This window comes from Peromyscus leucopus, chromosome 12, assembly GCF_004664715.2.
Source record: "Peromyscus leucopus breed LL Stock chromosome 12, UCI_PerLeu_2.1, whole genome shotgun sequence".
In the NCBI taxonomy this organism is placed as follows: Eukaryota; Metazoa; Chordata; class Mammalia; order Rodentia; family Cricetidae; genus Peromyscus; species Peromyscus leucopus.
The window spans coordinates 13715706-13733423 of record NC_051073.1 but is presented as its reverse complement, the minus strand read 5'-3'; the positions used below and the strand labels follow the sequence as shown (position 1 = coordinate 13733423).

At 39.4% G+C, this 17718-nt stretch overlaps 1 protein-coding gene across 5 annotated transcripts in view; it reads left to right on the top strand.

The window, feature by feature from the left end:
- Positions 1-17718, top strand: part of Gabpa (GA binding protein transcription factor subunit alpha) — a 29971-nt gene that overhangs the window by 8193 nt on the left and 4060 nt on the right. For 3 of the 5 annotated variants that reach the window (XM_028875976.2, XM_028875974.2, XM_028875977.2), the window contains exons 4-9: positions 954-1038; positions 2977-3222; positions 10683-10877; positions 14121-14174; positions 15014-15154; positions 15357-15555. In XM_028875976.2, coding sequence (XP_028731809.1) covers positions 954-1038; positions 2977-3222; positions 10683-10877; positions 14121-14174; positions 15014-15154; positions 15357-15555 — 920 coding nt within the window. The remainder of the gene's footprint in view (positions 1-953; positions 1039-2976; positions 3223-10682; positions 10878-14120; positions 14175-15013; positions 15155-15356; positions 15556-17718) is intronic. The other 2 variants (XM_028875978.2, XM_028875979.2) reach the window with 2 other exon arrangements.

The window sequence follows — 17718 nt, the reverse complement described above, 5'->3', positions numbered from 1 at the left end:
GCCAATCCGATGTGTTATAGAGTTTTTGTTTCTGTTCAAGTCGGATATAAAGTCCACTTAATACTATAGGTTTTATGTATAAGACATTGTAAGTAGTTGAAATTGTGATTGTACCTTTACTGAATTCTTGGTAATAAGAGTGAAAGGAGGATTTGTGTGTTGAGTATATGTGGAGACACATCTAGACACAAGGTACTTATGATGAAAGCCTGTTCCGAGCTAGTAATACAATATCAGAGGTCAAGATTATTTTTATTTCATTAATAAGCCATGGTAAGAAATGCATTCACTAGAAGGATATATGAAGAGAAAAGAGCACCAGTGTTCCAAGGATATGGAATTATGACAAAAGTAGATCCAGTAGTTGAGTCATGAATCCTTTAATTTTAGTAACTTTGTGATTAGAGGCTTTAGCGTGAACCCTAAGTTTTAATATGTGGCATTAGTTACAAGGGAGATACGACATGAATATGTTAGTAAACTTAGATAAATTGCCAGCCGCTAATTAACATCTTTTCTTATCTGATAAACATTGGATTATCTTGTCCTTTAAATGCATTTGCAGAATGAAGAGTTGCCTGTTGGTGTTGTTTTAGACCCCAGCTGAGATTGCAGAGCTCCCATAGAAAGCTGCCACTTAAAATAACTGCAGCCGCAGGGAATGGCTGCAGGGTGTCTGCCTGGCACACATGAGGCCCTGACTAGTCCTTAGCACCACCAAAATAGAACAGTGAATGTGGTGGGTTCCTGCTGTCCTCCATCACTTCCTCAGTGGTGAAAATACTTCTAGTTTTAACAAATAAATAGTATGATAGCTTTATAATTAAATACATCCTTATAAATTATTAGTATGCTCAGAAATTCTGTTTGGTACACTGGTTTATACTAAACCACAGACAGTAACTTAGCTAAGGATTGAGCTAAAATAATTTTACTTACTCTTGTCTATTTAGTTGGATCCAGAACGAAGCTTGTTTGACCAAGGAGTGAAAACAGATGGAACTGTACAGCTTAGTGTACAGGTAATTTCCTACCAAGGTAAGTTACTTCTATTGGCAGAGACTTAAAAATGGAGTTCATGTTTGTCCCCTAAGATAGCTGAAATCTGTCTGCTGAAGGTGTTTGAGACGAGCGTCCAGATGCCTGGAGTGGTTCTAGACTTGTGCTTTTGTTCACTAAGTACATCTTGAGGGTAAAGCTGAGAGTGTAGCACGGTTCACCTAAGTGAGATAGTGGTATATATTGAACTATAATAAATAGCAGAATCACATCATAAAGAACTATTTCTTCTATCTTTTTTTTTTTTTTGGTTTTTCGAGACAGGGTTTCTTTGCGTAGCTTTGCGCCTTTCCTGGAGCTCACTTGGTAGCCCAGGCTGGCCTCGAACTCACAGAGATCCGCCTGGCTCTGCCTCCCGAGTGCTAGGATTAAAGGCATGCGCCACCACCGCCCGGCTCTTCTATCATTTTTATTCTTTGAGAATTTTATTTTATTTTTATCATATTCACCCCTACTCCTGCCCTTAACAGTTTAGTTTATTTTTAATAAATACTATATCTTATGTACAGTTGTTTACCGTTTTTCTTAGGGTATAATTTCTAAATGTAATTCTGATTTCTGAAATAGCTTTAAGTTTTTGCCTGACTAAATCTCCATTGAGGAGTCTCCGTAGTGATAAATCACTTACCTCAACTTTATTTCTGTCCTTTCCACAGGAACTACAGTTTTTAATGACATAGGGCCTGAATGTGTTTAGGATGTGGGTTAATTGATGTGAATTTAATTGAACAAAGTCAGCAGATGTTTAGGATGGAAGACAAGGGCTGAGGAGATGGCTCAGTCTGTAAAGTGCTGTAAGTGAGCGTGAAGACCTGAGTTCAGATCCCAGCGCCGCATAAAAGTTGGACACAGTGGTTCTTACCTATAATGCCAGTGTGGGGAGCAGAGAAAGGAAAATCCTTGGGACTTGCTGACTTTCCAGTCAGAATGAATTGGTGGCACTCAGACTCAGTGAAACATCCTGACCCAAAAAAATAAGACGGAGAAAGATTGAGGAAGATGCCCCACATCAACTCTGACTTTCATGTGGTGCATGCGTACACCTGTACACACACACACACACAACGCCACACACAATACAGTAAAAAGAAGCCAGACGGAGCCAAGTACAGTGGTTTGTAATCCCAGCACTTGGAAGGCAAACACGGGGATAGCTACTTTGGGCTGCATGGGACCCTGTTTAAGAGAGAAAGAACAGTCTCATTTTAATTTCCTTAGACGGTTTGTAAAATCTTGAAGAATGTGTAGCTACTCATGCACTCTCTAGTTTCTGGGTTTTTTATATCAATATCATATCATTATATCAATACCTTCATCTTTTTATATTACTGTTGTAAGAAGTGGCATTTTTCCCCCATGTGGTATATGTAGGTAATGTTTATCAAGTTAGTGTGCTCAGGTGTGAATTACTGCTAAAACTTTGAATGCTAGGTTAAAGAATTTTTAGATATTCTCTACGTAGGTGTTAAACTTTATTACATTTGACTTTACTTTTTTTTCTTCAAGCATGCATTTTTATTTTTCAATTATTTCAGGATAAATTGCAGACATGATTATTTTCTATCTCTAAATATATCATCAGTGTCTGTTTCCTTAAAACCAAGGGTCCTAGACTAGGGCGCAGCTCAGTGCTGGAGTTCTTCCCTTAGGTGGGGCCTGTGTTGGCTCCTCGGCACCGCAGTGAGACAGTGCTCGAGCGGTCTGCTGTGTGATCACACAACTGCTGCCGGAGTCAGCACGGGTACCGGCGCAGCCTGTGCCTGCAGAATTGTACTTACTTAGAAATAAAGATCTGCTCAGCTTTCCATTATTTAAAGGACATTTTTTTTTCTCATTTGGAAAAATGAACTTTACTTTTAGCTCTTTGTGTCTTATGGTTTTTATTTAAATTTGTATTTTTGTTTTGTCCACTGTTAGGAATTGAGCCAAAGCTAAACATTCTTGAAATTGTTAAAACTGCGGAAACAGTTGAAGTGGTCATTGATCCAGATGCCCACCATGCAGAAGCAGAAGCACATCTCGTTGAAGAAGCCCAAGTGATAACTCTTGACGGCACCAAGCACATCACAACCATTTCGGATGAAACCTCGGAGCAAGTGACGAGATGGGCTGCTGCGCTGGAAGGCTACAGAAAAGAGCAGGAGCGCCTCGGGATCCCCTATGGTAATGAGACAGCTGTTGTTGGGAGCAGTTAGCGTTAAAATAGATGTAGAAAATACCACTCGGATAAGATAGAATATTTTTTAATGTAGATGTTCTGGAAAGATTATTGATTTTTATATATCTAGTTAGTTTTGAACTAGAACATACTAAGAACATAATGAACAAATACTATGCTGATTGCTTGGAATACAAAGAATTATCAGAAGAAATTCTGCCCCTAGCATGTTCACAGTGTAGTTGAAGAGAACGACGATAAATAAGAAGAGGTGAGTGTCATAGAAAGTTTAAACTGTCAGTGACTAATACAAATAAAGCATGCCTTTAGAACATCAAAGAAATGAATATTTTGAGGAATGCCAAATGGAGTTGAGACAGTAGTTCATGGATTCAGGGCAAGCTTAGGCTTCTGTAGCAGGCGCTTTCTCAAAAAACAAACAAGAATGTTGTAGGATCAGAGTACTCAGAGGAAAATGGGAGTGAGTTTATCCTGAGAAACTACACTGCCATGAAGGTCATTTCAAACAGGAGACATTCAGAACAAAGCATAGACCTGGATAAATGCAAGAGTACTTAAGCTACATTGGATGAAGAGTTATTTCTGACATTGTAGAACTGCTTTTGGTCAGTGAAAGTGATAACTAAAAAAAAATGAATGTTGCCCAGATGTCCATAAGGTACATAGTGGCTGAGTGAGAAAAAACAAGAACATAGTAATACTGTTCAGATGAGCATAGACTAGGTGGCTTCTTTGGTAATAAACAGGAAGAGAGGTGAAAACAGTGATAAGGTTGGCAGATTGTGAACATGGAGAGAGGATATTCAAGTACTGACCTAACTTGGAGAGCTTGAGTGACTAGAGTGGTAGTTTTGGTACAAATTGGTTGCTTTTTCATTACAGTAGAATGATACTGTTTACTAGGCACTATGGTAAATTCTGGGCTAATGATGATCCCCAAGAACAGAGCATGCCTTTGACGACACACCCCTTAACCCTGTATAGGGCTGGCCTTAATGCCTTACGCCAGCTAGGCAAGCACTTGACATTTAAACTAGATTCCTAACTGCTAAGCATACCTTTGAAAGTCTTTTGGAGGATGTAGGGATGTCTGGTATAAAGATTTCTTAAGGGAGAGTATTGATAGCACTTGACTTTGATGTAAAGTACATAAATCATAATTTAAGGGTACCCTTGAATTCACATAATTTCAGGAGCACAAACTCTCAGGCAGGAGATACAGATATTGTGTGGAGCACATTCATATTGGGTTTGTATTTGAAGACATAAAAGTAAAAGTCTTTTGAAAGAAACATCAGGAGAAGAACACATTACTGGTTCCAAGACAACCTGTAGGGCAGGAGAAGAAGGGAAACAGGAAAAACGTTAAAGATGCCAGGTGTAATGGCACATGTCTTTAATCCCAGCACTCCAGTGGCAGAGGCAGGCAGATCTCTGAGATCTGGGTCAGCCAGACCTGCATGGTGAGACCTTGTCTCAAAATAAAATCCAAAATTAATGGTACAGCTAAAGACAAGGAAATAACTATGTAGTATCACTACTATTGAGGGAGAGCTATAGGTCGGTAACACTCTTAAGAGGCTTTTGAGAAAGAAATACAAAGTAACATCTAGTTTGGTAATCATAGAAGGATTGTTTAATTTGGGTTTAAGTTACTGTAGAGCTTGATAAAGCTTAAAGCTGAACTAGAGGCGGGACAACTTAGAAATGGGGGAACATTCATTAGAAGCAATAGAGAAGAAAAGTGTTAGGGAAACAAAGTATCATACAATTGAAGAGTTGGTAGTGTGCTCTTACCACTATTCCCTCAATAATATAATAACAACTTAGAGTATTCACAGTGTATTAGGTATCTTATTTAGACATGGTTTAAGTTACATGCGTTCACGTACATCCTTCATAAGTAAATACTGCACTGTTTTGTAGAAGACTTAGAGTCTGAGGAATTTGGTATCCCTGAGGAGCGGGGGCCTTCTGGAACCAGTTGCCCACAAATGCCAAGGGATAGCTATATGCAATTCCTCATTGTGACATGTAGAAATTTACTTTTGGCATGTAGAAGCTATTGTGGATATATAGTTTATTTGACCTTTGTGATAGCAAGTTAGGAATCACCTGAGAGGAAATGCTGAGAAGGGAAGAAAGGGACATGAAAATGCTGAATAGTGTTTTTGCAGTGTTTGCTGTATTTTCCACAAGACATTTTCAGTAGTAGTAGAGTCACGGGAAGTAATCATCAAGATGACCGTAGGTAGCAAGATGATTGATTCTCTGCGGTTCAAGGTCCTACCAGGAATGTCATTTACTTAAAAGCACATTTAAGCTGGGCAGTGGTGGTGCACGCCTTTATACCAGCACTTGGGAGGTAGAGGCAGGTGGATCTTTCTGAATTTGAGCCCAGCCTGGTCTACAAAGCAAGTTTCAGGACAGTCAGGACTGTTAACACAGAGAAACTCTGTCTCAAAAAAAAAAAAAAAAAAAAAAATTAAAAGTACATTTAAAATATTTGAGATCATCATTGATGAAATTTCTATCTATTAGGCAAGTGTCTTAGTTAGGGTTTCTGTTTCCATGAAGAGATACCATGACCACGGCAAATACTAAAGGAAAGCATTTAATTTGAGGTGGCAGCCTACAGTTCAGAGGTTCAGTCCATTATCATGGCAGGAAGCACGGTGGCATGCAGGCAGACATGGTACTGGAAAAGTAGCTGAGAGTTCTACATGTTGGAAGCAACAGTAAGTCGACTGAGACACTGAGCAGTACCTTGAGGTTAGGAAGCCTCAAAACCCTCCCTGACAGTGACACACTTCTTCCAACAAGGCCGCACCCAATTACATTGAAACAACTACATTCCACTCCCTGGCCCCCAGAGCTTGTAACAATATCATAAGGCAAAATGTATTTAGTCCAACTTCAAAAGTCCCCATAGTCTATCACAGTCTCAATAGTGTTTTAAATTCCAAAGTTCAAAGTCTTTTCTGAGATTCATGCAATCTCTTAGCTTTAATCACCTGTAAAAATCAATCTCAAAAAGCAGATCACATGGTTCAGGATATGCATTGCCATTCCAAACACAGGGAAGGGAAAGTAGCAAGGAGATACTGGGCCAACGTCAGACTGAGAGTCAGTGGGACACACTCCACACTCTGCATCTGTGCAGTCCAGGCTTCAACTTCACAGCTTCACGCAGTGGCCTCTATACTAGGCCTCTATTCAGGGACACCCCTGACACATTTAATTACATTCAAAATACCACAGCAGGCTTACAATGAGTAATGTTTTCTCAGAAAACTATCCTTTCAAACTTCTCTTTCTTTACATGCAGTTTTGACAAATGTACTACCTCAGTTACCACTGAAATATAATATGATTAACTATAGCTACTTTAAATGTCTTTGAAATACTGACCCACACTGGGAAATCCCTTAAAGTTCACATTAATATAAACCAGCTTTCTATCTTGATAGCAGCTTAGACACTTCTTCATTCATGTGGTTATATGTGTGAATATTTTTAGTATTGCCCATTAAACTAATCTGAAGATGAAATTAATAACTTTATAGTAGCCGGGCAGTGGTGGCACACGCCTTTAATCCCAGCACTTGGGAGGCAGAGGCAGGCGGATCTCTGAGTTCGAGGCCAGCCTGGGCTACCAAGTGAATTCCAGGAAAGGCTCCAAAGCTACACAGAGAAACCCTGTCTTGAAAAACCAAAAAAACCCACAAAACTTTATAGTAGTTAGAAATCTATCAAAGAGATGGGCTGTCCAAAATGTTAAAACAATAAAAACAAATTCAGAGTCAAATATGTATTTTTTCCTTTATGAAATACATATATTGAAATGATAGATTGTGATTTTTATTCTTTTTTAAAGTATTTTCTAAAAATTTGTTTCTGCCAGACACTAACACTTAAGAACATATGTAGATTATTAAATATAAATAATATTCACACAAGAAAAGTATTAGTGATTGTATCTAACTAGCTATCCAGTTCCATAGCTCTGTCTTCTCCACACGGGTAAACTCCTTTGCTTAGCTTCTCTCACAGGTCTGATAGAAAGCAAGCTTCTTAGAAGCCAGTTCTGCACCAGCTTTCATTCTGGTGACTTGGCTGGTGTGTGCGGTGTGGTGTAGGTGGTTTGCTTTAGTGTGTTTTTTGAGATGAAGCCTTCCTATGTGGCCCAGATGGACATTGGCTTGTGGTCATGCAGCATAAGCCTCCCCATTTACTGGAATTGCAGGCACTTGGCTTTCATTTCTGTTTTATAAACTGCTCTGTAACTTTCATTTAAGTTAGTCTGATTGCCTTAGGACTGCTCACTTGTTAAAGAACATGTTAGACAACTTTTAGGTTTCCTGAGTTCAGGATGGACTTCTTTTTTGTTGTTTGACTGGTTTTTTGTTAGTTTGTTTATGGACAGTCTCCCTCTACCCAGGCTATCCTAGATAGAATTCACCATGTAGCCCAGCTTGCCCTGTCCTTGCAGCAGTCTCCTTCCTGCTCAGCTCCCTGAGTCTTATTTATTGTTGCCTAGGTTTGTATGCACATCCAGACTTTGTTTCTCCTGCCTGAGTGCTCAGCGTTAGTTGTTCTCACTCTCCTCTGGGTCTGGAAGCAGACTGTACATCTCCGGAGCTTTCCTCTTGGCCTTTGGGTCACTATGCTGAGGCCTCCAGTTCTGTGTTCGTAGCCTCGGCCTTGTCTTTACTCCCCTTGTCTTTACTCCTGTCTTTCGTTCTATTTACAGCTTCTCTGGAAAGGGTTCCTTAAAAGAGATTTTTTTTTTTACACTTCTAAACAATACATATTTTACTCTGCTCTGCTTGTGATAGTGTCATAGCACATTAAAGTGGACAATTTCACTTTTCTTTTAGGTTTGATGACCCCATTCCATTACTGTTGTCATATAAAACATTCAGAGGCACCTTAGTTCAAGTTCTTAATTCAAATCTGCTCCTTGTGTTTGGTCTTTTTCTTCGTTTGGTTATAGTGAGAATCTTTTCTTTCGTCGTGGTATGCATTAGTATTTATTAATGGTAATGTGATTCTTAAAAGAATAATCCCGCCGCATACATTAAATGAGTTCCCGCCTCTTTATCTTTCTGCCTTTCTTGCTGCGTAGAGTCAGCACAACCTGAGCAGTCCTGCATCTGAAGCGAGGAGTTCTCACTTTCTACTGGGATCCTCCGGGGTGGACAGTTTGGGTCGTAGTTTGGCTCTCCTGAGTAAATTGGTTCTTGGCCAGCTTACTGCTTTAGGAACTAAACCTCCCTCCCCCTCGCGACTGTGTCTGGGTTGCTGTGCTTGTGCATCCTTAAATAAGTGCTGCTCTGTCCCTTCATTGTAACGTTGAAAAAAGACGAATACGCGGCCAGTTCAGTAGATTACACTGGGTGTCCTAGTATTTGAGGAAAACAGGAGAGACTGTTTCCCTTGCCTTACTTATCTTGATAGTTTCTTGTAAATTTCTATAGAAAATGAGCTTACTTTCTGAAATCTTTGAAAGGGAGGTGCGGTTCAAGGTAACTTGGCTAACTCAGAGCCGGCTTAGTTGCTCTCAGGCAGCACTCCAGGGTGGAGCGACTCCAGGGCTGAGCACTGCGCTCTCTCAGCTCTCTCAGCTCTCGCTTGCTGCGTATTCACTCTCATGCACTGCATCCTTCATCGTCCCCATCTCCCTCCCTCCTTTTCCTTCCCTTCGCTTTTGTTGGCAATAATGGAGGTTGACCCCATGGACTCATGGGTGCTTGGCCAGCACTCTGCCACTGAGCTGTGTCTCAACCCTCTTTTTCAAGTTTTTATTTTGAGACATGGTCTCCTTAAATTGCCCAGGCTGGCCTTGGACTGTGACTGATCCTCCTGCCTCAAACTCCCAGGTAACCAGGCTGTGGTTCTGCACCACCAGGCCCAGCATCTGTTCATTCTCTATTGTTTCTTTGGTTGTTTCCTTCCTGGTCTGCTTTCACTGGGCTGTGTCTGCATCTCCTTGTTGTCATGCCCCTGTGCTTCTCACTGTGTTCTCATCCCTCCCTGACCCTGCACTCAGCGGCTGCTGCCTTGGGAAAACTATGCTGTAGCCTTCATGTTTGAGTTTGGCCTGCTGTACTTCCCGTGACTGCTTCTCGGCTGAATTCCGGCTTCCTGTGCTCAGAATGAATTACTTTGGTCGCTTCCCTTTGCATTCTTCTGCATGACGTTTTTACTACCTGAGATGAGAGCTGACTGTTGGCCAAGCTTCCCTCGAGTCACCTTAACGGTTGGGGTTACAAAAGTGCCAGCACACACAGTATCTTACAAACACGGCTTTGTCTTCACCCGTGTATATTAAGGACTCTGTGGTAGATATTTTGTCATCTGGGTGTTTCTCTGTTTGGTTTTGGTGAGCATTTATAGGTTTCTGGTTTCACCCTCAGTTGCTTTTTCTTCTGTCTCTCTGTGTACATTCAGAAAAATCAAACTGTATTCCCATCTTCCTACACTTTTCCCCTTCTCTTCTTGCTTTGAGTCCTGTGTTTATTTTTACTATAAATTGTTCCTTGACAAAAAGATTGTTACTTCTTCACATATTTTCTTACTGAATAATACCCATTTGTTGGGTATGTGATCACTATTATTTGAGTAGACAGTCATCTTCAAACAAGAGTGCCAGTGCTAAAATTAATCCAGCACCAAGTTCCCATAGATAACATTTTCTATTAGGTGTCAGGAGTATAGTGATGAAATCTTTGTATATACTGGCAATCTTTTTCGTCTATTTGCAAATTCAGTTAGCTTGTAAAAACAAAAAGAACAGAAAAGTTGAAATAATTTATATAAGGTCAACAAGTATCTATTCAAGGTACTGTGGTAGACTCTGAAGTCAGATTTATCAGTCTTTGGAGTTATAGCCTTGATACCAATGGGGAAACAGCTGAGTAAACAGGTAGGTAGATAGTATTCATAAGTGCCACCAAGTGTGAGTACCAGGTAGCTAACCTTTTATTGGAAGGGGCGGGGAAAGGGTGCATTGTGCATAAGTTGAAGAGTAACACTAGCTCCCTAGGATCCCATTTCATTTGTTTCAAGGCACCAAACCATACAGTGCTACAAAAGAATATTTTGAGCTTGGGCAGTACCTTCCATTATCTCCAAGATAATATAGTTTAGTTGTCGTTTGGCCCACTAGAGAATGATTTTATAGTTTGGTTTTTATGATAAATAAAATTCCAGACTAACTGATAGAGAACCAAGTGACCCCTCTGGAGACTTAGATTGAGAAATTGACAAAGAGTAAAGAAGAAAATCTAGCATCAGCATGAAAGTCGTTCTTCATAGAATCCATTGTTCCACTTGGAAAAACATCTGTCTGGATTTCGTATGTGTATTTATGTGTATTGAGAAATTAACTGTAAATTGATCTAAAATGGAACTAGGCTAAAGGTAATATTTTTCTTTCTAGATCCTATACAGTGGTCCACAGACCAAGTCCTGCATTGGGTGGTTTGGGTAATGAAGGAGTTCAGCATGACTGATATAGACCTCACCACACTCAACATTTCGGGAAGAGAATTATGTAGTCTCAACCAAGAAGATTTTTTTCAGCGGGTCCCTCGGGGAGAAATTCTCTGGAGTCATCTGGAGCTTCTTCGAAAATGTATAAAACTAGAGTTATTATCTATTTGCATTGTAACTAAAGCTTTATTTTTTGTAACTTTGTTTTCACTTTATTGTTAATAAGCAAACACGTGCTATAGTAATTAACATTTATTGTCATAGGTAGTTTGAAGAGTTCTTTATGTATTATCTCAATTCCTATAGTAATGCCATAAAGTATTACTTTTCTGATTTTTTTTTTTTTTTTAGTTTTTATGTGAGAGACTGAGGCTGTAAGATTCCTACAGAGTGTTAGACCTAGAGAGTGTACAAACTAAGATTCTAATTCAGGCTTATATGGCATTCCAAGGTCTCTCTTGTGTTTTTCTTTTTGAGACAGGTGTTACTGTGTGCAGTGGCTAGCCCTAATGCATGAACCTTGCTGCAGTTTCCCACATGATGGGATTGCAGGTGCAAGCCTGGCTAAAGTGGCATCCAAGGTCTTGAGTCTCCCAGGATGCTCCACCCTTAGCCCTTTTCATGTGTTCTAACCATTGCCTTCTCTTTGCCTGCTCACTACCTGCAGTTGATCACAGACTTCCCTCCTAGTCTTTTATTTGTGGAATCAGGCATTTGAAATGCCTTCTAGTTGAATAAATGAGATTTTTTATGAGCCACAGAGATTATGAATCATCAAGGGACTATGAGCAAAGCTTGAAAACTGCCTAGCTGACCAAAGCGTTCAAATAAATACAATCTTTTTTTCTTGTTTAATCTATCCCATATGTTAATAACTTTTACAGTAAATGTTCATCAGCCCGTCCTCTCATACTGTTTTATATATCAGTGATGTTAGCCAGACCTCTGTAGCTTTCAGTTTACAAGAGGATAGATGCTGTTCTTTTTGTTAGAGTCAAGGATGGAAATGTCACGGCTCCATCTTTGTTCTGCTATACGCTGATGAGGAAGGAGGACCTCACACAGTAATTTGACAGCATTTTCCTCCAAGGGTCATTCTGCTGTAGAGGAAGAGATGAGCTCTGGAAAGAAGCTCTGCTTGTTACATCTTGAATGGATTCTCATAGATGGTTTTTAAAGTGTTCCTAAGAGTCTGTATGTTCATTGACTGTATAGTGTTATTACCAGCTTCAGTCCTTATACACGAGTAAGTTGAATGTCTTGGTTGTACTTTGAGAGTCTCAACTGAATTATGTTCATTCAAACATTTTCTTGTTGGAATTCTTGGAACTACAACAGTAATAGTACTTAAAGTAGTCTCTTTGTCCAGTCTCTCCCAAATCAGCTCTTTCTTGTGCTTAGCACATTTTGATTCACCTGATGTTTCTCAAACTGTAAAATTAGTACTTGTTTGCCTTTCCTAGTCAGGAGGCAAGAGTCTTGTTTATCCTTCCTTTCCCATGCAATAGAATGGGTTCTTCTCAGAGAAGCTCTGCTCTAGAGTTGTAAAGCCTCCCTAAGTATCTTACAGAATTGCTTGCCTGTCCAGTGTGGATCTTTGCTCTGCTCTAGTAAGGCAATGACATTTGGTTTTAGAATCTAAGGCCCAGGTCAGCATTTACAGAATGATCTAGAAGGCTGTTTGTGACAGACTATCTGTAGTTCCCAAGTCTCAGATCACTTCCCAAGAGAGCAGAAAGAAGAAAGGCCTATAGTTTAACTCTGGAAGGTACTGTTTCCTAGGACAGAACTGTTACTGAGCAGCCTGCTGCCTAGTCAGCCTTAGTGATCTCTTGTGGAGCTGTCTGAAGAGAGAGAAGAACTTTTTTTGTACCTTGATTACCACTTGGCCCATGTGAATGCAGCTCCTGTTAAAGTATCTTTCAGGTTCTACTATATTGGGAAGATAAATGTTTCAGGCGTACAAATTCTTGAGCATGCCTTTGATGTGAGCATCTGTCTTGTCAGCTTTATACCCTTAGAGCCTAATGTTTCCTCAGACCGCCCCATGTTCCCCAGGACTTCACTTTTAAGCATTCTATTTCCTTCATGCATGGCCAAGACTAGGGGGACTTTAGAGAAGTACTGTATTCAGGTTTCTATATTTTCTTAGATTAAGTATTCAAAAACCTATCACTTTGTGTGTTCTGCTTTCTGTCTTGAGAGTCTCTAAGAACCATACCAAACTCAAGTCTTTGAGAATGAAGGCTTTGGAACTGAGTTTCCAGGTTACCAGTGTCTGGGCTGTCTAATGACTCGTTTCTAATATGTCTTCTTTAAGGCTAAGCTACTTAAGATGGAATCATTTCAACTTCAGTAGCACTTTCCTTCATTGAGACTTTTAAAAATAGTGAGGAAAAAAATCTACCACAAACAAAGCTTTTAAGAGAGAACAGTTCTGAGGTAGAATGTTCAGAACTAGAGGTCTGAATAAAATATAATAATCCTCAGTTTACTTTGTTGTGTGCTTCTTTAACATTCACAACAGCCTTGTTAGCTGTGTGAGATCTCACTTAGATGTGAAGAATATCCAGAGGTCGAAAGTTTACCTAAGTGGTCGTAATTGCTAAGATCTAAACCCCTATCTCTCTGAAGCTAGTCCTAAATAATTAAGACCTCAAATTTATGAGCCCCAAAGAAAATTCTGTCTAATAGGTAGGATGCAGACCCTGTCTTAGTCTCCTAACCCTTGTGTGCTCTTGTTATTTCAAACTGGACCCAAGCAGTACACCCTTAGTCTTCTTGGGGTCCCAGTCTGATGACTCACTCGTCCCAGTATGATCACTGACAGACAGTTTCGACAGACAGGCATAATTATGATAGGCAGGGTTTGAAGTGCTAGAAACTTGGATGTGTGATTATGTGACAGGGTAAGCATTTGATCTGGGAAGAGTGACAGTGATTAATGAAAGCTTTTGTAGAGTATTATGTTCAGCTCTGTGTTAGTTAGAAATCTCTAAGGAACCAAACTGATAAAGTGAACTCATATGTGGCTGTAGTGAAAGTCTAACATTGAAAGCAGTATTTTAAACATGGTTAATTTGTAGCTCTTAGGACAACTAAGATTTTACTGAAAATTTAACTTTAGGAATATTATAAAGTTAAGGCAGATCTGTTCAAAAGTGACTGTTACAAAATGAAACATCTCAAGAAGGTTTTGGGTTTTGTTTTCTTATCCTGCTCAAGTTTCAGTTGTTTAATATATATCTTGTTTGTTTGTCTTCCTGGTTTTGATTTTAATTACAGTGCTTTCTAAAAACATTGTGTTTGCTAAATTCAGTTTTACTGGACTGGAAATTATATTTTTGGTTTTAAATGAAAATGATTTTTTTTTTGTCTTCTTCAGATGTTTTGGCAAGCCAAGAACAACAGATGAATGAGATAGTTACAATTGATCAGCGTGAGTATTCATTCATAGAATTTGCCCACTTATCAGTAGAAATGCTTCTTTGTTAGATAACTTCAAGTTAAAGTTTCAACATAGCTTTCTGACAGATCATTGGGTTCACAGAGGAATGAAACATCATAACTATCTCATGTAGATGAGGAGTAGAGCCTGAGTGTTGGGTTTGCTTACTTGAGGTCCTGTTTTCCCTCTCTAAATTGAGAACTGATTATCCACAACTATTCTTTCAGAGTTTTTTTCTTTCTACCAGCTCTGCTACCCTAAATACTCCATAGCCATTATTCTGTGCATGCTTGAAGCTTGCTACGTGGATCGTTGATAAACTGAGTTATTATTTAACACTACGAGACTTAGCTTTGTTGATACTTGCAACTCGGTTTCATTCATTTTCACTGCTGAATAGCATATCCAAAAATGCCACAAATATTATCAGAATGTTAAGTTTAAGAAAAATCAACAGCTTTTATTTCTACCCTTTCAATTTCAATGAGTAACAGCTTTTCTCACAGTGCTCTTGGGTTTATAGTCTTATAGATGAGTGTGAGTTCTTGGTATTCTGTTTTCACCGTCTTTGAAACCATTTTTATAAACAAATATGTTGTGACTTTGCTGATGGTTATTTGGCGTTTTAAGTTGTTATGTTGGAACCAGGAAGACTAGCTGTCCCTAAGCGAAAATTCACAAACTGCAATGGAAACAACAAAGCTTGATTCTCTACCTAGGTCTGAAGTCTTTTCTTGACATAATTAGAGGGACATTAATTTTATTGATTGCATTTATTTTTACTTCCTATAATAGAAGGAAAATACTTTCCTTTTTACCTTTTTTCTTAGCTGTGCAAATTATCCCAGCATCAGTGCAATCCGCTACACCAACTACGATCAAAGTTATAAACAGTAGTGCAAAGGCAGCCAAAGTGCAGAGGTCCCCAAGGATTTCAGGAGAAGACAGAAGCTCACCTGGAAATAGAACAGGTATTTTTGCATGGATTGGTGTTATAAAACTTGTCAAGTTAGATATGTAAAAGTATAAATATAGACTGTTTCTCTGGCAGTGTAGTTAATATTTCTAAAATAAGTTTGTTTTGCCTTGGATGAGATTGAACCGAGGCCTTGTGCACTGCCTTTGACTTGTGTTAGTTTCTAACATGATGACCTGTGCTTGTTCTGCTTATGGATTTAGGAAACAATGGTCAGATCCAACTGTGGCAGTTTTTGTTAGAACTTCTCACTGACAAGGATGCTCGAGACTGTATTTCTTGGGTTGGTGATGAAGGCGAATTTAAGCTGAATCAGCCTGAATTGGTTGCACAAAAATGGGGACAGCGTAAAAACAAGCCTACAATGAACTATGAGAAACTCAGCCGTGCGTTACGGTAAGCGTTTGTACTTTTTATTTGTTACCCCCAATACCAGACTTCTCTAAAATGTAGCTTCTCGTTCTTGATATAAAGCCTGGTAAGTGATGAAAATAAAATACTTTTTCTTAAGATAGTGGGTGTGAGCTGGGTGGTGGTGGGTGCATGCCTTTAATCTCAGCACTTGGGAGCCAAATGTAGGCAGATCTCTGTGAGTTCAAGGCCAGCCTGATCTACAGAGCCAGTTCCAGGACAGCCAAGGCTACACAGAGAAACACTGTCTTAAAAAACCAAAAAGGGAGAGAAAAAAAAAAAGATAATGGGTGTGTTAGTTGGTTAATGGGATGGCTCAGTGGGTAAAGGTGTTCATCACAAGCCTGCCCTGCCAAGTTCCCTCTTTAGATCTACACAGTAGTAGAAGAGTGCTAGCTTCTAACTCATACACATGCACACCCACAGAATAAACAGAATGGGATTTAAAAAAAATTTTAAAGCTAAAACTGACTTTTAAGAGTTTACTGATAATTTTGAGGTGCATAAAACTTTTTTAAAAGATTATAAGATTATTTGTTTTATGGGATTTAAAAGCATCCCTGTTCAAAAACAACCTGCTTATTAATCTTTAATATTTTTACAATTTACATTACAAAGATGCTATTTAAATACTAAATTGAATGTATATTGTATCAAATATGTGAATACTGTCTTCTATTTTTATAATTATATTTACAGTTTTATCCTTTACCTCTGCCTAAATCTGAATATCCAAAAGTAGAACTTGGAATTATTTTCCCTTAATACTATGAATACTCCAGCTGGAAAGACCTCTACTACCTTGTGTTAGTAAAACTATGGGAGTACTTCCACACTGTAGCCAGAGGTCCACCCTGCAGAACTGGGTCCAGTGAGGAGTGCACTTGTGCCCGCTAAGTTCCAAGTAACTTTTCTTAGTAGATGACAAAACAGAAATGTCTGAATGTCCACACACATATTATGTCCTAAATCAGACCTCACCCATGTATCCATCAGCAAAAAAATGAGTTAACTAGTTGTGATACATTCGAGTATTAAAGATGAGCTACGACCACAAATGGTGATACAGTGATGTTCTCGAAAGGGTGTGTGTGTGTGTGTGTGTGTGTGTGTATGTGTATTCATTAATATAGTTTGATAAGATAGGAAAAGCAAACTACAACACTTACAGATGTGCATTTCAAGAAAAAATACAAAGGAGCAATGAAATTAGTATCTTGAAGCAAGCTTGTATTTACCTTTAGAGGGAGGATTGGTTGGGAAGGAACAGAGGAGGCTCTAGGTATTGACAGTCTATTATTAGACCTTAGTGGTAGATAATGGTGAACCGTTAACTTCTGTGTCGTTTCTGTTTATGTGATACTAGTTGAGAGTTTCTGTTTAGTATCTAGTTTCACGAAGGTAAGGGGAGAGAGCTGTGGAACCGAATAGAGGGCGAGAGCAGAGCAGAGCATGCTGTCGTATGGCACCTTGTGATGCGTCGCTAGATTAAAGGGAGGACTACACACAATTGAGGCTTGCGTGTGTGCACTTTTTTCTTTTACCAAGAAACAGTGATTACACCAATTCTAATTACATTCTAGAAAGAGGAAAGTGCTTTCTTTTTTTCCTTTTCCCAAGTGTCTATTTATCATAAACTTGTACTTTTAAACTGCATGACAAGCAGTTTGGTGGTTTGTAAGCTGAGGTTCTTTATGATGCCCTTTACCTCTTCCTGTAGCCTGTTTGTTCTGACCCTTATAATTATTCTTTCGGGGCCTGTCCTAGTTAGGGTCTCTATTGCTGTGAAGAGACACCATGACCATGGCAGTTGTTTTGTTTTGTTTTGTTTTTCGAGACAGGGTTTCTCTGTGTAGCCTTGCGCCTTTCCTGGAACTCACTCTGTAGCCCAGGCTGGCCTCAAACCCACAGAGATCCGCCTGCCTCTGCCTCCTGAGTGCTGAGATTAAAGGCATGTGCCACCACCGCCTGGTGACCATGGCAGTTTTAAAAAATATTTTATTTTATTAACATTTTTCTCGTTTATTTTACATACCGACCACAGTTTCCCCTCCCACTTCCCTACTCCCCTCCTCATCCACTCCTCCATTCAGAAAGAGTAGACCTCCTTGAGGGCTTGAACAAAGCGTGGTACATCAAGTAGACGTA